The sequence below is a fragment of the Bradysia coprophila genome, assembly GCF_014529535.1.
Source record: "Bradysia coprophila strain Holo2 chromosome X unlocalized genomic scaffold, BU_Bcop_v1 contig_12, whole genome shotgun sequence".
In the NCBI taxonomy this organism is placed as follows: domain Eukaryota; kingdom Metazoa; phylum Arthropoda; class Insecta; order Diptera; family Sciaridae; genus Bradysia; species Bradysia coprophila.
The window spans coordinates 2717506-2745045 of NW_023503293.1; the positions used below are offsets into that span (position 1 = coordinate 2717506).

General features: G+C 30.7%; 1 protein-coding gene across 11 annotated transcripts in view; it reads left to right on the forward strand.

The window, feature by feature from the left end:
- LOC119067170 (sodium/potassium-transporting ATPase subunit alpha) overlaps positions 1-23166 on the forward strand; it is a 54638-nt gene extending 31472 nt beyond the window's left edge. For 4 of the 11 annotated variants that reach the window (XM_037169980.1, XM_037169979.1, XM_037169981.1 and 1 more), the window contains 9 exons: positions 2587-2715; positions 2774-3040; positions 3104-3289; positions 4762-6357; positions 6425-6640; positions 8822-8916; positions 18072-18246; positions 18466-18698; positions 18771-23166. In XM_037169980.1, the coding sequence (XP_037025875.1) occupies positions 2599-2715; positions 2774-3040; positions 3104-3289; positions 4762-6357; positions 6425-6640; positions 8822-8916; positions 18072-18246; positions 18466-18698; positions 18771-18891 (3006 nt within the window). In that variant the 5' untranslated portion in view covers positions 2587-2598 and the 3' untranslated portion in view covers positions 18892-23166. Of the gene's footprint in view, positions 1-489; positions 571-2586; positions 2716-2773; positions 3041-3103; positions 3290-4761; positions 6358-6424; positions 6641-6981; positions 7077-8821; positions 8917-10939; positions 11035-14162; positions 14258-18071; positions 18247-18465; positions 18699-18770 lie in introns of all 11 variants that reach the window. The other 7 variants (XM_037169972.1, XM_037169978.1, XM_037169976.1 and 4 more) reach the window with 5 other exon arrangements.
- Positions 23167-27540: the final 4374 nt, after the last annotated feature.

The following is a 27540-nucleotide window of genomic DNA, read 5'->3' on the forward strand; positions in this document are numbered from 1 at the left end:
TCCCTTTCCAAATCGGCTTTATTGTTTTGCCGTATATGTTTCGGGCTGAGTACATACCGTAAAATGTTTTTAATTAACGGTCGAATGGTATGGAATAATGGCGACGAAATGTCGACCATATGAAAATCTAAATTATATTCGAATTCCATGACTAATACAATAACTGGATGCGGGAACATCAAAGTATACCGCGATTGAACTTTGGAATTTTCCTAAAAAAAAAATATTTAATTGGTATCGAGTTAAAGAAAGGCTTTTGTAGTGTTTAGAATGAAGTGTTAAATTACTCTTAAACTGATCATATTTTGTAAAACACCTCGACTCTGCATTTTTGTTTACTGATTTTTTTTTATTTTACTTTTTTTGAGAATTTAAAAATGCATTTGATTTGTCAAGAATTTTTCAGTTTTTTTTGTTTGGTTGAATCATCAAATCTCATCAATTTTTGTTTGTTTGTTTTGTTATGGCTTATTTTTGTTTTTAATCTAGCATGGAAGAAGGGACTCCTACAGGGGCGCTACTGTTGTCCCTCTTCAAGATGATAATAGAACTGCCGATGGAATGTTTAAGGTAATTTTTTCACCATTTTTCCCCTTTTGTTTTGGTTTTTTTTTGGTTTGGTTTTACAATTTGCTGAGTCTATTGATCCACGTTGTAATCGTGGACGTAATTTAATTAACCGCGCTTATGATATTCACTGGTTGTATTCGTAACATAAGTATTCGATGCTCAGGCATTGTTTAGAATTTTTTATGGGTTTAGCAAAGACTAATTTAGCTGTGTATATTGGTGGGTTTGTGAAATTCAAGAGGAGAATCCTTTGGAGTTAATTTCTAAATGCAGATTATTAATATAGAATGTCAGTTCAAGTTTCATGTGAAGAAAGAAATTGTAGTCGGAGTGAAGATTTAATTATTATATTTTGTCCACTCCTCAACCCCGGACAGGGTTATTTGAGTAAAAGCAAAGTCTAAGTAAGAATTTTCGTATTTTCAACAATCTCATTTCGACCGATTTGATTGGAATTTTAACAATCCATAAAAGACGTCCGCACAAAAAAAGGGATTAAGTCTCACCAAATTGTGGTAATTGAAATGTGCGGACGGGAGGAGAGAACTCTCAAAATTGCCGAAGATCGTTATGGTCTTCTCTTATGAATGACACTGAAAATGCACAAACAAAATGTGGCGCCTAAACAAGGTAGTACAAATCCATCTCACAACCAATATCAACCAGATGTCAAGTGACTTCGTATATTATGAATAATACCCAAGATAAATACCAGAAAATTTAATGATTAATTCTATCCATGTACCCAATTGGAAATTTAATATTTCAAAAATCAATAGCTGGTTTTTTGTTATTACTTGTCTACTTTTATCGAGATATACATTTACATGTCATCTTCGTATCGATTATCATTTACTAAAACAATTTTCGTACAATGATAAAAAGAATTGGATTAATCCAGATTTTGAGTCGAATTGACTCTAATGTTTGGCCTCATAAAGCATCATTAATGGTAATGACCAAAAAAAAAAATTCAATCAATCAATCGCATATTTAACAACAATTTTACAGATAGAATAGCGCACGTCTGTGATTTCGTACTATATCCAGAATTAGCCGGTAGTAACATTAAAACTTCTGCTGAGTTATTTTGTGGTTCATGCACGGTAAAGTGTGGCCATTGTTTTGATTTCAATGTTTTGTTTGGAGTGATAATTTATTGTTTTTTTTTGTTCCCTTCCCTTCTTCTCTTTTTTATGTTACTTTTTTTCGAATAAGTTTTTTATTTGCTTAATAATAATAAGAAATCAAAAATGGAATGGATTCGTGTACGAAAGAGTTATACTGGTTAAAGGTAATTTTTTAGCATGTTAGTTAGTTGATTTTGTAGAATTTTTTTTATCTGGTTTAAGATTGTTTTAATTTTTATTGTTGTTGTTGTTCACGTGGCGAAACTTGTTTCGGTTACTCATTAACATATATTGAAAACGATTTTAATCTTTGCTCAAATGACGACATAGATTAGCATTCTCCGACCAAATTTTCTGCACAAATTCATAGTGTGACTAAGTCAACATCGGTCATTGTGTGTTTACTTCTTAGAATTGGTCAGATAAATTACATTTTGTCAGCGTCGATAGCATCAATGGAATTACACGATTCTTTTAGTTATGGAATATTCAACTTTTGAAAATAAAAAATAAAAAATATTTGAACTGCGAGTGAAACAGACGAAATATCTCGCTACAATTCCTGTTTTCATTACTTAACTTAATTATCAATGAGCCACTCTCAAGCTACTTTTTCAAAGCCACACGGTAAATTACTTCAGATTTGCCGGTCAGGATACTTGATCAAAGAAAATTGATTTGATTTCGTCTGCAACAGTCGAAATTGCATTGAATGGTAGATGTTTCCCCAATCTACTGTTTACAAAAAATCTTTCGTAAGACTGCCGATACAATGATTTCCCGTCCTAAAAGCCGACAAGTTCTTTGAAGTAAACGAAACAATGACAAATTATTTTTAGCTCGTAAACGACAACCAAAACTAACATTTTATCTTTCTCGTTAATAGTCCCGGCGCAAAATGGCGAAGGCTGCGAAAAAGGAAAATTTAGATGATCTAAAACAAGAATTAGACATCGATTATCATAAAATTACAGCCGAGGAATTATATCAGAGATTTCAGACACATCCAGAAAATGTAAGAAAAAAATTTCATTCGCCGTATTGCGATCAATGTTAACACAATAATCCAACAGGGTCTCAGTCATGCAAAGGCCAAAGAAAATTTAGAAAGAGACGGGCCCAATGCCCTAACCCCTCCAAAGCAAACACCCGAATGGATTAAATTTTGTAAGAATCTGTTTGGTGGCTTTGCGATGTTGTTGTGGATCGGTGCTGTTCTATGTTTTGTTGCGTATTCCATTCAAGCAAGTACTAGCGAAGAACCGGCCGACGATAACTTGTATTTGGGTATTGTACTTTCAGCTGTAGTTATAGTTACTGGTATTTTCTCATATTATCAGGTAAGGTTGAAGAAGACTTACATTGGACGATACAGAGTAGTCAAAAACTGTCTCCCATTATAGGAATCAAAAAGCTCCAAAATTATGGAGTCCTTTAAAAACATGGTGCCGCAATTTGCTACTGTTATTCGAGAAGGCGAAAAACTTACGCTTCGTGCTGAAGATTTAGTTCTTGGCGATGTTGTTGAGGTCAAATTTGGTGACAGAATACCAGCTGACATTCGTATAATTGAAGCAAGAAATTTCAAGGTAAGATTGAACGTTGAATCCAATAGATGGGACTGTTTGTTCCCGACATAAGTATGGGGACATTGAATATGTACATAAGTACAAAAATCGTGTTTTTGATTGAAAACAAACATCGTTCCACTCGAACATATCGGTTGCTCTTCGAGTGCCCGAGCTAGTAGAATAAGTGAAATTATTAAAATGTAAAACACCGTCAAATAATAGACCTCCAACAATTCTCTATCAACATAAAATCAACGTCAACCACAAACAATAATTTATGAACAATTTTTGCAATTGAGATTGTTGTTATTTACACACAGTACGTTTTGTGTGGAATAATTTAGATAATTGGGGTTAGTAGAGTATAGCGTTATTGAAACTGATATTAAGCATTTGTGTGTGGAGAAAATAAAATACGGCCAGATTTGATTGAGTTAAGGAATTAATTTCTTTGGAATTTTTGGCCTTCCAAGTGTCCGTTAATGGAGATAAATATTCTGGAATAAGAGGCGTGCAAATTTCGGTTGAATATTCATTATTTGTCCAAGCAGTCGCTTCAAAGGCGTATAGCAACCGAATTCGTTTGCAGCCACTCAACATAAAAATTGCTTCTTTATTGGCATGATACACTAAATTATACTCAGAGTTTATGTTATGTTCGAATAAAACAAAAAAAAAAAGTTTTCGAGTTACTTTGTGGTAATTTTGTGAACCACATAACACTTATATGACATCGTAAAAATGGCTAGTACATCACGTTGGATTTATTATCGCGTTCAAAAGACTCTTCAGTAAAATCCTCGACATATAAAGTAGTTTTATGCTCAAATTGTCCGCGTGCAGTAAAACACTTGAATTGATGGCATTCAGAATGTCAATTATACTAATGAAAAAGTTGGAGAATTGACTGAAAATGCAATGTTTCACCGGTCGGAACGCAAGCGAATTGTTTTAAATCGAACAACTCGCAGTATCAACTGTAGTTTGATTTAAATAATACGGGGAGACTCATCTCCTTCGAACTGAAAGCGTAAAATACTTTCGTTTTATCTAAAAATAAATTTTCAATTGTCAACAAATCCACGTTATTGTCGAATGGAAAATAATGTCTGGTTTCAACTTATCTTTCGGAGAGATTATGGGAGATTAGGTGAAGGCAGGAACTTAACATGAATTTTTTTTTTCGAAAATGTATTTAGCACTCACTGTTACATGCTATATATCATTCGGATTTAATGACTGAATGATTTAGATGATGTCGCAAAAACGAATATATACTGCGCTAATATCAAGGTTAGGTTGGACAGGCGTTTCTTATGAAACAAATCTCATTTTATATTTTTATCGCAATGAAGAAATGGTAGCAGGCATGCGCTGATAATTATATAACGGAAGTTAGAATGTTTGATTCAGCGTATAAAAGGGCAGAACACTTCACGATTTTCATCTCTTTCATATTGCACTCTCTAAACAAATTCAATAATTTGCAGGTCGATAACTCATCTCTAACCGGTGAATCAGAACCGCAATCCCGAGGACATGAATTCACTCATGACAATCCATTGGAAACGAAAAATCTTGCATTTTTCTCTACCAACGCTGTTGAAGGTACTGCTAAGGGTGTTGTTATCTCTTGCGGTGATCACACTGTCATGGGACGTATTGCCGGTCTTGCATCTGGTCTGGATACTGGAGAAACACCAATTGCTAAGGAAATCCATCATTTCATTCATCTGATTACCGGTGTCGCTGTATTCTTGGGCGTGACATTCTTCGTGATTGCCTTCATCTTGGGATACCATTGGTTGGACGCCGTAATTTTCTTGATTGGTATTATTGTCGCTAATGTACCTGAAGGTCTTTTGGCCACTGTAACTGTGTGCTTGACATTAACTGCTAAGCGTATGGCATCGAAGAATTGTTTGGTCAAGAATTTGGAAGCTGTAGAAACATTAGGATCTACATCAACAATTTGCTCGGATAAGACTGGAACATTGACCCAGAACCGAATGACCGTTGCTCATATGTGGTTTGATAATCAAATCATTGAAGCCGATACCACTGAAGATCAATCTGGTGTTCAATATGACCGTACAAGTCCTGGATTCAAGGCATTGTCTCGCATCGCTACTTTGTGTAACCGAGCCGAATTCAAAGGTGGTCAGGAAGGTGTACCAATTTTAAAGAAAGAAGTTAGTGGTGATGCTTCAGAAGCTGCTCTGCTCAAATGTATGGAACTTGCTCTCGGCGATGTAATGAGCATCCGTAAACGCAACAAGAAAGTGGCTGAAATTCCATTCAACTCAACCAACAAATATCAAATTTCGATCCATGAAACCGATGATGCTAGCGATCCTCGTTATCTGTTGGCAATGAAAGGTGCACCCGAACGAATCTTAGAACGTTGCGGATCGATCTTCATCAATGGCAAAGAGAAAGTTTTAGACGAAGAAATGAAGGAAGCATTCAACAATGCATATCTCGAATTGGGCGGTCTCGGTGAGCGTGTACTTGGTTTCTGCGACTTCATGTTGCCATCCGACAAATTTCCAAATGGCTTTAAATTCAACACAGATGACCCCAATTTCCCAACTGACAATCTCCGTTTCGTGGGCTTAATGTCTATGATTGATCCTCCACGTGCAGCTGTACCCGATGCAGTAGCCAAATGCCGTTCAGCTGGTATTAAGGTCATCATGGTTACCGGCGATCATCCAATCACTGCTAAAGCTATCGCTAAATCGGTCGGTATCATCTCCGAAGGCAACGAAACCGTTGAAGACATTGCACAAAGATTGAATATTCCCGTGTCCGAAGTTAATCCACGTGAGGCCAAGGCTGCCGTTGTACATGGCGCTGAATTACGTGACGTATCCACCGACCAATTGGACGAAATTTTGCGCTATCACACCGAAATCGTATTCGCTCGTACATCACCGCAACAGAAGTTGATCATTGTTGAGGGTTGCCAACGTATGGGTGCTATTGTAGCTGTAACTGGTGATGGTGTCAATGATTCACCTGCTTTGAAGAAGGCTGACATTGGTGTTGCTATGGGTATTGCTGGCTCAGATGTATCCAAACAGGTACGATTATTCGTAGCATTGACGCGACAGGAAAATCGGGAATGAATTAATTGTCTTTGAATTCTAGGCTGCTGACATGATTTTACTCGACGATAATTTCGCTTCTATTGTTACTGGTGTCGAGGAAGGTCGCTTGATTTTCGACAATCTTAAGAAATCCATTGCATACACACTGACATCGAACATTCCCGAAATCTCACCATTCTTGGCATTTATCTTGTGCGATATTCCATTGCCATTGGGAACCGTAACAATTTTGTGTATCGATTTGGGAACGGACATGGTGAGTAACGCTTTTAATCAATCAAATTTCTTTCCATTATATGATTTTCTGTTCCATCAATCTGTGATGAAAAGGCGAAATTTTTTAATTTGTTTTTTGTATTTGAAACTATTTGCCGAAATGATGATGATTAATTAATGGATGAAGTACCCGGGAAGCGGATGATAGGATTAAAAAATTGTGTAATTTTATATAGGAAATAGCGATCCAACCAAGTTTGAACAAAACATTTTGACCAAACATGAAACGAAATGAAAAAAACCAAAATTTCTTTAACAAAATAAAATCTTTGTAAAAATGACATAGCGAAATTAACAGAAGTTCTGGCGGATTTCATTTAGGTACCAGCTATATCACTTGCATATGAAATGGCCGAGTCAGATATTATGAAACGGCGACCCCGTAATCCGTACTCAGATAATCTCGTCAACGAGAGGTAAACGCGATAGCTGCGTTTTCCTATCAGTAAATGATAACGATTAAACAATCAACAACGAAAAAAATCTCAATTTGAATACGGCATTGATGGCTTGGTGTTTTTTTTTTTCTAATTTTCGATGCAAGTACTTGAAAATCGGTTTTTTCCGAACAAGAAATTCGAACATTTGTGAACAAAATTTGATGTAATGTAAAATAGAGTTCACCATCCCCATCAAATGATCGATCAAATGATTTTTTTCTCCAACGATTGAAAGATAATTCAGAACTATTTTTCTCTCTGTAATTGCTATGCTGCGTGCGTATTTTTTGTTTAATTCAACATAAAACTTTTGTTGGATTAATTTGTATAAAAAAAAAATCGAATTTTGTTTTAGAATTAAATTTAGCTAGACTTTCGTTTATTTTACACTTCTACAGGAAAATGATTTTTTATTATTTTGATTTCATTCAGAATATTGTATTACTAACGTATATGAACAGCTAGGAATTTTTGGTTTTTATTTATTTATCAACAAGAAATTTCTTTTGCACCAAATTTGCATTGATCGTGTCTTTCGATTATTTCAAATCAATTTAATTCTCTTTTTTACCCTCTCTCATTAGCGGTTAGATATAAATTTTAGAGTATCAATACTTTTCATTTGAACTTATTTATTCTGCTAGCCTTAGTTTTAAGAATCAACAAAAAAGCAAACAAATAAAAAACATATTCAACGGCACTTAATTTATATCGGATTGCTGTAATTGAAGGCCCAGATACAGGTCATTTTTTTCTCTTCAATCGTTCAATAATTGAAAAAATGCGGTAGTGGATATAAACCACCTATGTTATCAGAAACATGCGGAAGGGAAGGCCACTGATGTCGACTAACAAGTTGTTAGTAACAACGCTGTCATTTAAATTCTCTACTGTTTTCTAATTTTTCCATATTTTCGCGAATTTTCCTACATTATTTTCAAATTTTACCAAAAATATTTTTTGGGGAAATTAAGGAAAATGTGGGAAAATTCAAGAGAATATGGCAAAGATAAATGAAAATAGTCCCTGTTTCCGGGTGATTGAATTATTTGTAACATTAAACCGCACTAAACACCTGTAGGAATACAAATTAAATTGCAATCAGGTAAAGCCAAATTGAAATTCCTGGATGTTGATCACATTACCTAAATGCAATTATAAATAATTCGGGTCGCATTTCTGGCCACAAAGCTCGTCTGAATTATTGGAATCTGACCTACTGACGTTGAATATGTTCGATTGACGTAGATAAACTGACAATATATTTGCCGATAAAAATAAATGTTCTCAGAATTGATAGACGCAAAATGTCCAGTAAAAATGATTTGAAATCAGAACCACAATTGTCGTCAAATTAACTACGTCTCGATGAAAATGTATTAGTAAGTAGATTAGATGAATTTAAAATAAAAAAAAGAATCGCCAGGTACACGGTACAGTATAATGATGAGCCAGAAGTAAAACGCTAACATTTCATTGAATTTTTTTCGTTATTATTTTGGGCAGACTTTTTGCAACGAAAATTAGTTTTTATTTTAAGAATAATGAACATTTTACCACATTTCTTTTTGGTCTGTGACAAAACATACAAATCAATTTTGGAATATCGCTCGACCGATACATCAACCAAACAAATCAAATTATTTTCGTTTTAAAATTTAATTTTTGTTCCTTAATTTTCTCCTATTTTAATTTCTTTTTTATTTAATGAAAACATTTAGGTACCAGCTATTTCATTGGCTTATGAAACTGCCGAATCTGACATTATGAAACGACCACCCCGAAATCCATTCCAAGATAAATTAGTAAATTCCAGGTGCTCATTTTGATTATTTTTTTTCTTTATTTTATTTTTTACTTGTAAATTAAAATTTTGTTTTCTGTGTTTGAACTGTAATGTTCATTCATGTTTTATGGGGTTTTTGGTTTCCGTTTTGTTTTTTATGTTCTTTTTATACGTTAAGTATTAACACAAAATTTACTAACAGTTACTGTACAAACAAGCCTATCAAATGTAGCACGTACTAACTAACCAACAACATATTATTCAGTCAGAGATTTGTGTTTTTCGAATAATTTTGTTTTTGTTTATTTTCGTATATAAAATGACAAAATGTGCGAATATACTTAATCAAACAAAGCAGAAACTGCAATTGGCTTCATATTTCATAGTCTATCGCACAGTTTGTCAGTTCTTTATACAAAATAATTTCTTGTTTTGTTTTGGGTTTTGTTATTTTTAAATTTTAGACCAACAAAAACTTTCTATTTACTACTAACAATCTGTCAAGCTTCGGTCAACGTGTTGTTGTGTCACCGCAATATATCTAAACTAACCAAACAAAATTTAGTTTAAATGTTTTTTTCTTCCTTTCTAATTACAAAGTTTTTGTACAAAGAACAAATTTTTTAACAAAAAGCTTCATGTCCTGTGACACAAATAATATGCGGACGAGAGATGAAGGAGAGTGTATAAATCTACAAATGTGTTTTATTTGTGATGAGAAAGAGAAACAGAAAAAAATGCAAAACGAAAATTTTAAAAACAAAATTTATTTTTATAGAATTAAGTCTAATATTTAACCCATAACCACATGACACAACCGTATGAAACACTCACAAACTTTTTTTTTTTAATTCAAATTTCAAACGACAAAAACAAACTAAATTTACTGACACCGTACACTCATACACTTTTCACTTCTCAAGATAAAAAAGAAAAGGAAAACCAACAAAGAAAAACTTCTCTTCGACACCATTTTCGTTTTTCACATTCATTCACCCGTAGTCCATTTTAATCATAAAAAATTTATATTCAATGTCCTTCACACAAAATCGTTTGTTCAGTGTGTGTATTTTCATGTAATACACCGAATTGTTATATTCACTTAAATGCTTTACAGTGTTAATTATTATGTTTATCGAATGGACCTATTGCCTGAAAACAGTATTCCTTCGCTATATTGTTTTTGTTTTGTTACACGGCATTGAAACAAAAATGCTGACTTTTGGGTGACTTTTCGTCACCTTATTTCCGAGAGGAAGATAGCCCATACTTACACCAAATAATCATTTTTTAAGCGACCTATTTTTTAATTGAACAATGAAAATGATGGCAGCCTGAATCTGCAAATTTGGATTGTTTAAGGTACACGGTCCATTCTGTTTCATACACTAAAAACACCATCCCCAGTAATTCGCTTCATAATCTGGTTCGAAATGTCACTGCATATACTGTAACGAATATGCCCATAGTCAGTCAGGAATGATGATGATTGATTGATTCATCTACTTAAAGTAATGAAATTTAGAACATTCAGAGCATTCGTCAATGTCGAACGTGCAAAGAACGTTTTGTATCACTCTAATTTGCTGCATATGTTCTCGACTATTGAATTGAAAGTAAAGTGGAGGAATTTTGTGTCTGAGATTAAAGAAATATTTTTCACGACTTCCCATGAAAATATTTCGTTAGCCTCTATGGCTACAAATGCCACAAAGGTCAAAAAAATAGTTCTAGTCGTGCAAATAACTAATTATGACATTGACATAACGAACCGGTATACTTGTTGTTATCGAAACATTGGAAAGTCCATCAACTGATCTTTCGTTCTTTTTTCAGTTATTATGTGTCCCGTCCCGATAAATTTTTTTTTAATTTACTTATTTTGATTTTGTAATAATCATCTCCTCCCACCAATTCCGCAGTAATTGAGAAAAACAATTCAGTTTATGTTTTAAACATTTTTTTTTAAATTTTGTCCTCTAAATTCTTCATCGCTTGTTGAACAAATTTTTTTGATTAAAACGTAAGCGTGATGTGTTGTTGTTGCAAATAGGTCCCAGCCATTTCACTAGCATACGAAACAGCCGAATCAGACATTATGAAGCGACAACCAAGGAATCCATTTAGTGACAAATTGGTTAACGAAAGGTAAACGATAATGTCAAGAAACAAAAAAAAAATTAAGCAAAACAAAAACTTACCTGTCTGTGTTTAACCGGACAAAATCAAAGCAACAATAATTACTATATCGTCCCTTTCGTACTTTCTTACAACAATTTTTTTTTTAATTAAATTCATCAAACTCAACGTTGTCTTGTGCTGGTGTAAGCTTTCGATAATTAATTTATTTTTTATTTTTTTCTTATTGTCTTGGCGATAAATAGGATCTTGATATCAGAATTTGGTTTCTCTTTAGCGATTTTTCGTTAAACCAGCATCCTATTGTATCCGAGGCGTATTGAATTTTTTTATTTAATTTGTCTGAGTTTTGTAACTATAAACAATTTTATTTTTATTTTTCAATAATTCTTCCTATTTATTTTGTTGTCTGTCCTGTGGTGTGTGCGTGTGTGTAAAAATATATCTCTATGTATTTAGTTTTCCTTTTTGGATTTATTTAGTTGATTCAATTGAATTAAATTTACTTTTTGTTTTCATTGGCAATAATTAGACGTTATACACATTTCATAAACCACCGTACTGTTAACTGAAATTTTTAGTCATTTTCCAAATAAAGATTTATTTTGATCACTTTGACCAAGAACTGGAATCTATTTCATAATGGAACACAATATACTTATTTGCACATTAGTTTTTCTTTTTCAAATTTATTTTTTCCTAATAATATAATACAGAAACACGATTCTATGAAATCATTTTTTTATCGTTGCTTTTGTATACACTCTACTCTGATTTTCATTAATTTACTTACCTTCATTAAATATTTCTACTCAATTAATTAATTCACAAAACCAATGAAACAATTTATAGAAATTGAACAGAGGACACAGATCATGTGATGCATTGGATGATGTGGCAATCAGCATTCTACAAAAAAAAAAAGAAAACAAAAATGTTTCCGTTATTCCCGATTTGGGGTTGTTTTTTCTTGCATATGCACACGATCTGTGTACCTTTTTCATTTCACAATAATATCGTCTACTCGTAAGGTAAGTTGCTTTTTACAGATCCCACAAAAGTCGTTTATCTCTCGAATAAAATTCAAATTTTTTCTAAACACCGTCGATTCAGACTAGTTTTTATGAAAGTCGTTGTCAGTGACATCAATTTATTTTTCTAATTTTGTATCGTTTACACTTCTTAGCGGTTATCCAAAGAAAAAAAAGAAGAGGAAAACCAAACGGAAAACAATTTTCACTTCCGAAAAAAAGTTTTCTTTTCCATTTCTCATTTTTTTTTTCTTTAATGACAGTCAAGAAGTTACTGCTGTAGATAGAACTACTTTTCTTAACACTTCAATTTTTCTGAGTCAGCGTGTATTGTGCCGAATTTGTTTTGCATATAAATTCGTTTCCAAAAGCATTAGCAGCGTAATGTAATCTTCTCGATTGGAATTACCTCAAGTCCATTAAAATATTAAAATCTTAACCATTAAGCACAATGTCTGCATACGAACACAGTTCTCCTTTTAGCTATCCACCCCGATTTCAAATTTACAACGGTGAAAGAAAACAATATTTCAACTCTTTATTCACTAAAAACGCAAATCTAATTTTAAACCTTGATGTATCGAAGGTTCTCTGGCTTCATATTATATACAAAAATGTTGAATAAAATATTGCTCATGCATAAATATTTAGTATGCAACGTCAACGTTAATTGGAGCTGCCTTCGGGGAATGGTAAAAAGAACAACAGCAACAAATTCATGAAATTCTCGTTACTTTCCTTGCATAGCAATGAAGTCAATTAATATTTATGATTCAAAAAAAAAATCATCAAACGGGCAGTTTGAGAGTAATATAAACTGAGGGTTGAAAAATACGCGCTGACTAAATGATGTTAATTTTTCTGTTATTTGTTTCGAAGTCCTGAAAAAAGCCTTGGAACAGTATTGCTTGATTAATGATCGCCCTCTGTCGGTAGACGTTTGGTTTAAATTTCTCTTTCGTGATAACAGAACTTTCAATTATTTGATTACTACGATTTGCAATCCTAAATTGTAAATAATTTCTTTATCTTTCGTTCTGTATATTATGAGGTCTATGCCCGCAGTAAACTGTGTAATTTAGAAATATATTTTTTGTACATTTTTTTATATGAATCTCATTGTGTCTCTACTTGTGTGTTGTTTTGTTTCTAGAAACAAAATTCAAGTTTGTTTTTAATCATAATCTAATTTCCGTTCATTTTCATCTTTGAAATTTACTTTTTAATTTTCATTCTCTTTAACAATAAAAATGACACTGCCCCAAAATTGTGAACACTCTTCAAAACACATTATAATACTACGAACACCTCTTGATCTTTAACATCAAATTCGAAAAATCAATACAGAAATATTCTCTTCAGTTAAAATTCAGATTTTACTACTATCCACTCCACCTGTACTACCAAACAAACAGAATCAAACTCCATTGAAATATTTTACTACTAACAAATTTACACCAAAAAAAAGGACACACTCGAATGGTTTTTTTAGTTTTCAAATATAATACAGAAATGAACTGCAATAGACATAGAATTTAGAATAGATTTGCTTGAGATAAATATTTTAACTTTTAACTTTAATTTTAAATATACAAAAAGAAACAACAACAACAAAATAATTCTTCTTATCTATAGCATTCTTTAATGACAAACAACAGCTATAAATGAATCTCATCCTCTTCTATAGATTATCTTGTGACTAATAGAAAACTGTTGACTGTTTTAATTGAAGTGCATTTAAACAAACGTGTCATCCTATTCCACAAGAAACAAAAACAAAAAAAAAAACTCGTTAACCGATTATTTTAGATAATATTTTAGCTAGAATTATGTGATGTATTTCTCTTTAATTATTGTATTTAGTTGTTTATGGAAAAATGAATACACCAAAAATACAATATTACTTAACCAATTAAAAATTAAAATCGTAAAATTAATAAATTAAAAAATCAACAAAGAAAAATGCCGAAAAACATTTTTTTTATAAAAACATCTCCAAAAATAAAGAAAAGAAAAACTAAAAAATCAAATCAATCAAATAGTCTCAAATCCTACAATCGTAATTGTATTTTTTTGATTTCTATTCTATTCAATGAATTATCAAAGGTGCCAGCCATTTCGTTGGCCTACGAGGCTCCGGAGAGTGACATTATGAAACGTCAACCCAGAGATCCGTATCGCGACAACTTGGTCAATCGCAGGTCAGACAATTAACCTACGAGACCTGAGATGGTAGTTGTTAGAGAATTAAAAAAAAAAATGAAAAGCAACAAATTGATTGAAAATGATTTCCTTTTGCGGCATTCAATGCTAAAAAGAAAATTTACGAACAAAAAAAAATGTGAACGCAGTCCGACGCTGCATTCAATATTCATCCGTAGTCGTAACAACTCGAAATATTATGTAAATGAAATCATTTTCAGTGGTTTATCGTTTCACGTTGCCCCCCTTGTTAAATTTATATTTAATTTCGTTCAGTTGATTTATTATTGATGATCTGTTTTTCGTTTTATTTTATTTTTTTAATTTAAATGTTTTTTAATTGGACATTTGTTCCGTGTTTCATTTTTTGTGTTTATTGTTTTTGACAATTCAATTTTTTGATTTTAATTCCCAAAATACAAAATTTATGTTGTATCGAAATTCTAAATGTGCTTTTAATGTCCAGTTTATTAATTGGATTGGATGTTCTTTTTGTTTATTCACTAATTTTTATATTGTCTGTTTAATCGGTTCGGATGGATATAATATTTTCACCACCACCAAAAAAAAAATAATGAACAAAAATTTTAAGTGTTGCATTGTTTAAGCGTTCCTGACAATGTTTGTTACAAAACAGAAAATATTTCAAAATAATTTATTTAAACAGATAAATGCACGCTGTGATACCATAATTCCAATTAAGTTTTTTTTATGTTTGTGAAATCCGTTGTACTTTAAGCGCAATAATTTGTTTGTCCATTTAACAGTGGGCGGTTTAACAGCAGTAGTTTTGTCATTACGGATGGTAAACATCCGAATGTTATTTTATGAATTGAATCAACGATATTTTTGAAAAAAAAAAATCATGAATTTATGTTCGAGACTGTATGGTAATGTAGGGACGATCGGATGTGAAAGTGGAACACGCAAATGAAGCCGTTTAATTAAACCCAGGTTCTGATATTGTCAAAAGGAGAAGTAATTTTGGTGGTGTACACCCGAACTCCCCGAACTCAAACATTTTCTGTCCGACAAAACGAACATGTGAACCAAACATGTTCCGATTCGTTAAATCATACAGCTAGTGGCTGTGATTTTTAGTGCAGAAACTAGTTAACCATTCACCACTTTTATTTCTTTTGAATAAAAATAAATTTCCATTTTCCATTTATGAATCATGAATTATTCATAATGGATCTCGTACCAAATGCACTCTAACTTAAAATTCAACATCAATTTGAGTCTTTTTTTTACACAGTGTACAGTGGTACATTGCACATTAAAAACATTTCCATTTAATTAGGCTAGCTCGCATACCGAAACGAGTACCGCTGTCGAGGGATTGATGTTGCAGTTTTGGATATAATTTTCCACTATGATTGAAAAATATAGTTATATCTGTGCCACCGAGTGATAAATGCCCTTTTAGTTACCGTGTAACAGTCACACATAAGGCCGCATACATATCGTTTTGGCCTAAAAGGCATTTATCACTGTGTTGCATGAACAACGGGTTTCTTTACTACAATGGCAACAATAGTTCTGCTCTTCGTCACTGAGTTGTGACAAATTATAAATAGGCCCGGTCACCGTTCGCAATGGTTTAGATCTTGAAATATTTTCTGCTTTGTAATGAAATTTTATTTGAAAAGAGAAATTGGAGAAGGGAAAGTTTATTTTTTTCAATTTATTTTTTCGTTGGAATTTTTTTTTTTTTTTGGTTTCGGTCTTGGTTTTATTTAAGCCGAATAGAAATGGAAGGGACTAGCAGAAGGAAACATACAATTTTACAAAAATGAATCTCGGTTTTTTTTTTGTAGGATTTTTCCGCATCGGGTAATTATGTTCAAATGAACAACAAATATCTTCGTTATAAATACAGAAAAATATATCAAACAATCAAACAAATATTACAAAAATACATTTTATAAATAGGTTTCCAATGTAAACAAAGATTTTTTTTAAAATAGTTTCTGTACCTAATGTCTATAATGGTAATCTAATTTTCATATTAAAAATTCGTGTAGATTCTATCCTGTCACGTTGATTTTTTTTCACTGTTTCTTCTTTTTCTGCTAGTCCATACTATACAAATTCAATTAACTTTTATCTTCTGTTTTCTGTTTATTTAAGTTAAAAATTGTTTTTAAAAGTTTAAATCATTTTGATAGAAAAATAAATCAGATTTTTATGAGCAAATACAAAAATTTAGTTAGTGGATAGAGTTAGGGGCGACTGTTTCTGTTTCTGTTTTTTTTTTTTAGTTAGACTGCTTTAGATGTATCGCATGCATATTGATCAAATGAGTTTCATTATTTAATTTTACAAAAAAACGCTGTCTCGTATTCTAACTAGAAAAAGTTTTAAAACAAAAATCACAAAATAAAAACTAGTCTGCTGTCTGAATATTACCGTTGATGCAAATAATTTTGTGTTTTGCCTTAGACAAACACAAGTTGGAAGCTTTGTTTTGTAAAGCAAAAAAGAAAATTAAGAGAAAAAAAAATTGTAGAAAACCAAAATCACTACGCAAACAAGAAAATTCGTGTGTGAATAATGCCTACAAACAATACATAAAATTTACACCCCACTTGACCTCATCCGGGCTTTATAAATATCTATATAATTTTCATGAAACATTCATAAATATTTATTAATGTTCACGCAAAACTACGCCCAAAAATATATATGGTTTTGCTTGATAAATAGTAAATCGATACTGCAAATTGTGAGTATTATTATAAATTTAATCCAACATTCTTAAAAACAATAAATGTAAATATAAAAAAGGACGAATAATATGAATTCTCTGTGTAAATATTTTTTTTCTTTTGTTTATAAGAACTTGCTTATTGAATGTGACTGTACATAATATTTAATTTAATTGCCGCTTTAACTAGCACCGCTTTTGCATGTTTTGTGTTAACAATACAATTATAAGTACGATTATAGAATTTAAGGGAAAGGAAACTAATCCTTAGATAGATAATTCGAAAAGGTCTTATATATTGAATCGGGTTGATCAGACGTAGATCTAACGAGACAGTAAGTGCAAACATTACAGTTCGTAGTGTTGCTGCCGTCCATTGTAACATTGATTCTGTTGTCATTGCCAACACTAATTTATTGTTTTCTGTAAATTGACTTAACCAACTCGAATTTTTGCTATACTGTCCTGGTGAAAAAATGACTGTCTGCTTGACCTGGCTATTGTATAGGACCTTAGATCAATTCGATTACTCAAAAATAGATGGAAAATGTTTCCGTTTTTTTTAATTGTTTTATTACCCGAATAAAAACCAAATTGCTTTGTAGCACCCGGATAATTGTCAACAATTTTGATTTCAATTTGACTCTTTCGCTAATTTGCGAAGCACACATCTTCTGGATGCGAAATTTCTTTTTATTTTTTGTGTTAAGCAAATTTATTAAATGTGAACCATCAGTGTGTTGATCGATTGAAATGCGTTGAATAATTCATCCGGGAAGTTTTAGAATTGAAACTAGAACGCTGTTGAATTTTAGATCAATTAAGCGGAATGATAATAGACAACATTCGCGAATCAGCTTCTACTTCTTAAATGTATATATTCACTGAGTAATAACTGCATATGAAAAAAATATTGAGCTTCTTTAACAAATCACCAACAGCTTCTAGAGCTCCTAAATGAAAGTAGTCAAATGTAAGGAATAAAACAATTACAAAGCAAACTATTTTTGGGTAATTGTTCGACATAGAAATCAAGTAATTTGTTATGGAATGAATGACCATTCTAATTGAAAATATTTCCCCATTCCCCATTCTACATTTAGACTGATTTCAATGGCTTATGGACAAATTGGTATGATTCAAGCAGCTGCTGGTTTCTTCGTCTACTTCGTTATTATGGCAGAAAATGGATTTTTACCTACGAAATTGTTTGGTATTCGTGAAACATGGGATTCGAAAGCTGTTAACGATTTAACTGATTCGTATGGACAAGAATGGGTGAGTTATATGCACAAGATCTATCTCACATGAAAGGCTTGATCTCTTAAGTTGCTACTGAACGCTAAAAACATAACCTCTCAATTTTTGAATTTCCGATATAAAAGTTTGATGGTAGAGGTAATATCGTCAGATATCCAAATAGAGTCGCCGATATATTTTCGCAATCATTCCGTCAATGTTTGACTTAGTCTCTAAATCGAATAATATTTTTTTTAGACATACCGTGATCGTAAAACACTGGAATACACTTGCCATACCGCATTCTTCGTTTCCATTGTCGTTGTACAATGGGCTGATTTGATTGTATGTAAAACCCGTCGTAATTCGATTGTCCACCAAGGCATGCGAAATTGGGCATTGAACTTTGGCTTAGTATTTGAAACTGCTCTGGCAGCATTCTTGTCATATTGCCCGGGAATGGATAAGGGTCTACGAATGTACCCACTAAAGTAAGTTTCACTTGTCGATTGTGTCCACACGCAACGATATTAACCGATTGTTCGTTATTCCGTCCGTAACAGATTCGTTTGGTGGTTGCCCGCTCTTCCATTCATGTTGTCTATCTTTATCTATGATGAAGTTCGTAGATTCTACTTACGTCGCAATCCAGGAGGCTGGTTGGAACAAGAAACATATTATTAAACGATTCAATGTTTGCGTTTTTTTTATTGTATTACTATAACAACCCCTAAAGTGTGGTCCCCGTCCTCATTTCCAAGAAATATTTATTATAGTTAAATAACAATCCTCGTTTAATTTTTGTTTTTTGTTTTTTTTTTAAAGAAATTTTTTTTTAAATTCCTTCAGAAAGATTTTTTTGGTTTAAAAAACAGAAGAATTAAAAGAAGTAAATAAAACAAAGAAGAAAAAAAATATAAAATTTGAATTATGATAGATACAACAAATTACACAATATATTTGTCAAAATTTAAATTTAAAATAAAAAAGAAAATGAAAATTTTTAAACGTTCTTGCAGTGTAAATCAAAAAAGATATAAATTACAAAATAACAAAAAAAAAATTATGAAAGTAATTTCATCCCTTACCTGTATGTCTATATGTCATGGTTGTTAAGTGAAGAAAAAAAAATGTTGTTGAAATAAAAAAGAAAAAATCTCTAATTTTATTCGAAAAAAAAATCCCAGAATTTTGAACTCCAATAAAAAAACGTAAACTCTCAATTCCCATATTTAAAACAACAAAAAAAAAACCGGACGGCCAATTTAATTTAATTTTCAAAATATTATGCAAAGTCTCGCACGTGATTAGTCGTTAATTCTAACAGATTATGCAACCCATAACTACGAAATCAATCAACCGACTAGAAAAAAACCTCTTTTGCATAAAAATAATTTGAATTTATTGATTCATTCAACTGATTCATCGGAGGTTACGAACTAACTAACCCAATCACTGGTTTATTCCATCTATTCGGGATTGATTGATATTTCACACGAGATTTTATAAAATTATGAAAATTATATTATTGGCAATCCTAATTTGTTTCCAAGTCAGATAATTTTTTTTATTCATTTTTCATTTAAATAAATTTAAACAAAAAAGAAATCAATAAGAAAATACGATTCGTTTGCATAATTATATAATACTTATGTTAATTTTCATTAATTAATAATTTTTGTAGAAAAATTATTTTAACTTTAGTATATTTATTAAATATTCATACAAAATTGAAGTAAAAAAAATGATGAAAAGTATAATTAAAAAAACAAATGAAATGCAAGAATATTATAGATAACAAAAAAATATGAAAGCAACGCGTCTCACAATACTGCCTGACTGTTGTTTTGTTAAAAATGAATAAAAGAAAATAAGCAAAAAAAAATTATTGTGTCTGTAAAAAAACATTAAATTTAAAACAAATGCGATTGCCTCTTTAAAGATTAAGTTAATTTAAAAAAAAATGGAAATAAGTAAAAAAGATGATAAATAAAACAATAAAATTATGAAACAAAAATTTAAAAATGAATTTTAAAAACAAAGGATATTTCATTTATATAGAAAAGAAAATGTTTGGTTGCTCTCTTCCGTTTTTTTTTATTTTTCCGTTTTCGGCATAACTTCTTTTTTCCATTTCGTTTTGTTTCTTTATTATTTTTTTTTCATAAAATTTAAATTTGTGAAAATTGGGAACTATTCACAACAGAGAAAATTTTTATGTTATGGATTTTAAAATTTAAGAAAAATAAAAATTTAGAAAAAAAACAAATTCTACACACAAAATGGAAGTGAGGATCACTGACATATTATAAACACACTCAAAAAAAGGAAAAGAATAAATAAAAAAAATCTTTGAATTATAAATATTTGAAAATAAGAAATTTATAAAATTTGAATTTTAATTAATTAAATTGAATTTGTGATTTTTATCTTCAGTTTTTCAGTTGTTTTTTTCTTTCTTTTGTTTTCGCAGATTAAAAAAAAGAAAAAAAAATTAAAGCAAAAAAGATTGTGAAAATTTACTACACGACCAAAACAAACAAACAAAGAAAAACTAAAAAAAATATTTTTAACTACCAATTTTTATGACATACAATTAGACCTTCTTGATTGGTAAGTAGTGCTTCTTGAATCGATTTCAAGCATCTCTCAAAAGGTAAAACATTAAAACCGAAACCAAAATTCAAACTCTATTTCCCCCTCCCCTTATAAAAACAAAAATAATGGAAAACCCCTCGGGACAAACAATCTCATTCGTCGAACACATCTTCATAATGTAAAAATGTTCTCTTTTACGTTCTTCGGATCGTTTTGTGGATCGTTTTGTTGGATTTAGAAAAGAAAATGAAAACCGTAACCATTCACTTGGTAAACTAAAAGAAATTTGTATGCGATTTTATTTTTTGTTTTTTTTATTTTATTGAAAATTAAATTGTGGTGAAGGCTTATAAAATAAATGGTAAAATATCTATTCACAAACTAACCAAAAAAAAAACTACTACGTAAAGTGCATTGAAATTCGTTGTTAAACATTTGTTTCTTTATTCCTTTTTATTATTAAATTCGTTAAAAAACCAATAATAATAATCAAGACAAAACAAACATACAAAAAAAATGTTTCTTTCCAAATCTCATGAAAAATGTATATGGCTCTTATAGAGCTGCCAAAAATAAAAATAAAAGTTTCTTGATGATTTAACACCAACCATAACATCAAATATAAAAAATAAGTTTCCCTCTTCTAATAAGTTCTGTTATTTTCAAAGAAAAAGAAAATTTTAATTATGGTTTCTGATGCCATTTTCTTAATTATCCCGGCTCCTCAACCCCACTCCAACATCTGCTTTGCTTGTAAGTGTCTGCTTCAAGTTGTCATTTTAAGATGTTGCTAGAACACACAATTCTAAACGTTTGCTAAAATAGGGAACGAAAGAAAAAGAAAATAAAATTTATATAAGGGAAAAATAGGGACAAAACAGATTGATTAAAAAATAAATAAAATGTTACACACTCGTTCAAATCAATGACAAATAAAAGAAAGAAAAAACCATGTGAGATAAAAGGAAACCCTTCGAATATTAAAAGATTTTTTTTAAAAATCGATATCGATTTTGTACGCATCTTTACACGTCATCACAACTCAATTCTTACAAAAGGTACGTCGCTCCAACACCAACAACCGCCACCACGAACCCCCCTTCAAAGAATAATAGGACAAAGAAAACAAAATGACAAACAGTTTTTTATTTATTTTTGATTGACTACCCACAAGAAAACTATGGAAGAAACTATTTACTGAATTACCAAAAAAAACCAAAAATTTTATGATGTGAAAACAAAAAGAAAAGTAATCGCAAAATTCGACCGTTTAAATCTAAATGAAATATAAGAAAAACTGCCTCTTTATTTTCTTCAAAACAAAACGTTACACACAAAACACAGTATTACAAAAAAAACTAATAAAAATCCAATTTGAAAAAGGAAATACAAAAATTTTATTTAATTAAAATTCTCGTTAAAAATATCTTTCAATAAAAAACAAAGAAAAAATTTGAATAAAAAAATATATAAATTAAACAAAAAAAATACAACTTACAAATTAAAATATATATTTTTGTTTCAAATAAAAATAAAAAAGTAAAATCAACAATTTTTATTAAAAAAAATGAAGAAAACAATTTTAGTAGCCGATTTAATTATTAAGAAGATGAAAAAAACATAAAAAATAGTGATGATGTTGATAAGAAAAAGGCTTTAAAACAGCCATTTGAAAATATAATAGCAAAGTAAATAAAAGAAAAAAAAATAAAAATAAAAAATTAAATATAATGAAAAAATGAAGAAAAAAATAGGCCTAGGACCTAAGCTAATGTATTTGCAAGATAAAAATAAATAAATTTCAAAAAAAAAAAAACAAAAAAAATTTAATTAACTAATTAAAAAAATGAAAGAAAAAAAAAACTAAAAAAATATTAAAACCTTGGCCATGATTTGGACATCAAATATTCTTTTTTTTGTTTCAACAAATTTCTTCAATTTCTAAACTGTTCGACAGCACGATAATCAATATCGTTTTGTTTTTTAAAGAGAAAAGAGAGAGAAAAATAAAAGCGAAAACAAAAAAAATAAACATTTTATTTTGTTTTTGTTTTCTCTCTCATATCGAAAATGGTCATAAATGGCAACCCAAAAAAAAAGAATTTCAATTTTGTGGTATATACTTTCAATCATAACATTTATGTTTCAGCAATTTTCGTCTGCGACTACCGCAAAGTTGTTTTTCACAGAATGGGAACGAGGTGATTGCAATTGATTATTTCTTTTTTTGTTTTTGTTCTTCGTAATGAAACGATTTTTAGTTTTCATTTTATATCGAATTGTTTTAATTTTCGATATATTTCGATATAAAAATATTCTCGTTCTCTGTGAAGAACAACTATGCGCACTTGGAAATCGCATGCAATTATTAATAAAACATAGATCTTATGATGAAATCTTTGTTGTTGTTTTTTTTATAGTTAAACGAAACGTTCAAAAAGAAAATCCTAAAAAATAAATTCTCGTCGAAAATTCAACTTTCCCACATAACTTATTCCAAATAGTTTTTTGGTTTTTGTTTTTGCTATTCCGTTATGTTTTATTGATAAAAAAAATTATTTTATGACCACCATGGCCATTCGGCAATTTTTTTAGTCCGTTTAACGAAATAAATAGATCTTTAAATTATAAATTTAATAAAAAAAATAACAAAAAAAACCAGAATGATTAAATTACAAAGCAAAACGATGTTATATTTGATGAATATATTCAAATTCAGATATTGTATAATTAGCTGATAGGTTAGTTAGTAGGTAATGTGTTATCACCCTGTACTATCCTTAAACAAAACAAAAAAAAAGAAAATAATTATGAAAAAGTGAACAGAAAAAATTGCTTACTTTTAATTAAACATTTTTTTCTCGATTTATTCTTTAGTTTTAACTAGAAGAAATGAAGAAGAGGAAGAAGATAAAAAAAAACTAATTAACAAACAAAACAGACACACACAAAAACTACGAATAGAAGGCTGTTCTACATAGAGCCCTTTAAATAAGTGCTAAGCACCCGATATTCCAGCTCTGTGTTTATACCATCATGTGTTTAAATTCTCTCAGCATTCGCCATTTAAACAAGAAAAAAAAAAGATCGTAGAAAACAAGCTGCCTCCCCCAATATATAAATATAGTTTCCAGCCCCCCGGCCCTATTTGCGCCTACTTTGAGTATGACATAGCAATTGTACCATTTTGTTCGCCCATTTTCCCCCTGATTTTTGTTTTGAGATCTTTGAATTGAATCACATAATGTCACAGTTTGGTGCTTCATTGTCAAGGTCCGAGGAATTTTTGATATGGAAAGATAAGTTAACTGAAACTTTACTGAAATTATGGATGTTCTTAGGGATATCTTTTTTTTGGTGTAGGTGGTGACAGTGTTGGGTGTTTGCCTTTTTCTTTTTTTTTTCTTTGTTGATGTTGAACCGTAAATCGGTTATTAACTGTTATATATGGTCCATCGATATCGACATGAAAACATTGAAGATTTGTTTTTCGAAAATGGAGATTCAATTTGAAACAAATTGGGTACATAACAACAACTTGTGACGTTATGTGAAACTGTAATTCGGTCTTAAAAATGATTATTATTTTATTGAAAAATATGGTTTTTGAAAAAAAAAAAAAATAATTAACCCAAAACTACAAGTAATAATACATGAAAAAATGATTAATATAAAAACACTATATAAATGTAAATATATTGATTATTGAGAAGAATAAATAATAATAAAATACATCATTCATTTGATCAAATGTTTTTTTGATATAACAAAAAAAAATGAATTTAATGATTACGAAAATCGCTTTATCAATTTTCGTTTTTTTTTTGATAATAATTTTTTATGTTGCAAATTGTTCAATTACTTCTCTCCACAGCCCCCAGCAATAATTTATTCATTATTAATTGCTTTTCCATTTTCTACCCATTGTTTTGCTAAATTAATTTTCCCTGTTTCCATAATTTCTTCTCTTTCTTTGTTGCTATAATTGTGGGAACCGTTTGATGCGCTATGCGATATAATAATGAAATAAATAAATTAAATAAAAAACACTAAAAAGAATAATAACAAAAAAAACTCTATAATTATAATTGTATGGATATATTTTATTATTATGTATTATTATAATGAAGCAAAGACAACAACAACAAGAAAAAAAAATTATAGACCACCCGATTTTGTTCACGCATTTCTAATATGTCGGTTAGAGCTGTAATACAATTACGTGTTAATAAAAAAATCTTAAATTTAATTATCTCGACAGTTTATTTTATTTCGTCATTTACAAGTACCAAGAACATTTTATTTCGAAATACAATTTTTCACTGTAGAGATACGGTTTTCTTTCGATTTACAAGTGACGCTATTTTCTAAGGCTGAGCAATACTCAGTGAGCATAACTACATCTTAAAGTAAAGCTCAGGACCCGTCAATTTTGAGTTCTTGAAAAAGATATTTAATCATATGAAAGGCGACGACAGTAGGTAGATGTAAATGACACGCTTTTTGGTCGCTATAAGTGGTTGTACATGTCTGATCAATCATGTCAAGACTGAAACAATTGAGATAAGAAAATTGCACAATGAAGTTCAAGTGTTTTCAGTTTTCGTCTCACAGACAGTAGCAGACGTATAATAGACATTATATGCAAACAGTGCCTATTTGTAGAAATTGAAAACTTAAAAATTCCAACAAAAAAATCTTAAAAAAAATTCCTTTAAGTTCCTAGATTTCTGAATTTACAAGTTAAGGAATCTTAAGATTTTTTTAGGAACTTTTAACTTCTAGATGTTATATTGCTTGTTTCAATCCAATGAAACGCTTGCTCGGATATAATTTGTTTATTCCATGCATTCGGTCACACTGACCAGCTATAACAGATAACGAGATAAAGCGCTTGAATTAATATAAATTTCGCATTTAAGAATTAAATGTAACTGATAGGACCAGATACAGACTAACAGACTAATTGCTATCCGAATGCAAACGAAGACCTCCAAGATTTGTTACTTAAATTTTTCTCCAAACAGTGAAAACAAAAAACATTGAAACGAAATAGTGCTCAATCGCTGTATGTGCATTGATTTCATTGATTTGGCATTGCTATGCAAATTCATTTAGAACAAGCTATACATTTTTCACCATTCAATAATTATGAAATATGTTCAACAACAACTATAATGTGTTCCATATAGAAAACATCGTCACTGTGCAAAAATTAGGATCCAACATGCGTTTAACTCTGGTGGTCCACTTGATATTGTTGATATGACATTGTTGTCTTTAATTTTGTCTTTACAATTGCGATATTTTTTTTTTAATTCACATGAAGGGATACTCTATGCAAAATGCATATAACATATGAAGGGTCGCTCGCTTTTGATTTCATTTTTCATTATTTTATTTTATTTTATTTCATTTTCTGCGTCAATGATTTTCCGCTCACAAAAAATGTTCACACAAAAATATTACAGAAATTTAATGCCACAAAATAATAGTTTTGAAAATGAAAGCTCTTAAACATTATTTAATTTTATAGGAATGCGCTATGAATTAGGAACACTTATCTATCTCGTTGGCCCGTAAACAGCACAATTTTTTAATTTAGTCTCAATAATGCTGACAGAATAAAATGGTACAATTTCCCCTTTTGCATTACATACGCCGTACACTCTTTTTTCGTTCGACTCTGATAAGGGATAGTTGTCTGTTATTAGCTTTTCTCACTAGTAACGACGACGATATTACTAGTTTACAACGATAGAACAAGAATTTAATATCTCTAATCCAAGGTAAGTAATAGTTTCCGAGCGGATCGTGTTATGTTAATCGTCAACTAGCAGATAAATTAATCTTTTTTGCCAACCAACAGTCCAAACATCTATAGGAGCAACTTCATATAACGAGACAAGGACAGGGCCCAAATTCTTAAAACTTCTGAATTCCTTGAAATTTTTTTTTGAATTTCTCGAAAAACGAAATTTCTAGAAATTCGAAAAGTTTAAAAAAATTGACTCCTCGAAAATAGGATCTGGATAAGGGTATATTTTAGTCGTTAGCCACTCGTTTGTGGTAACATATCTACTACAATTCTGTTTGAAGTAATTAAGTCCTTTATTTAGCCAACAGATGCATAATGTGACTAACAATGAAGGTACATCTAAAGGAGACAACCATATATAGTTCAACATTAATCAATGGACATTAAAACTTCTTAGCCACATAGGCATTTAAGCTCATTGACATTATGTAACATAGACTACAATCTGACTAAACTTTCAATATGCAACGATGATCGCTTTGATTTACTTACCGTTTGAATAGTTTTGTGGTCTTTCATTCGGAATGTTTTTCTGTCTTAGTTTTATAGCACAAAACTAGTGTGTACATACAGTCTCTACTTTACATTCATTTTGTGGCAGCTCTACATAGATATATTTTAGAGACGGTAAGCATGCCATGAGGAATCTACTACTTGATTTGAACTATGTATTTTCAACACGTTGAAATTAAATCTTTGACTTCACTTCTCTTAACATGAATTTCCGTATTTATCAACGTTGAAAGTGAATCGTTGGATGGCACAACTTTCATAAGAAAACGGCTTATTTTTCGACGGTGTTGATAACAGCAACAGCTGGTCTGGTAAATCTTTGACCGTAAAAGCGAAGAATGCAACCCAGTTATATTGTGAGGAAGAGAGAGATTTATATATTCACATAAAAGAGCTGCTTACGT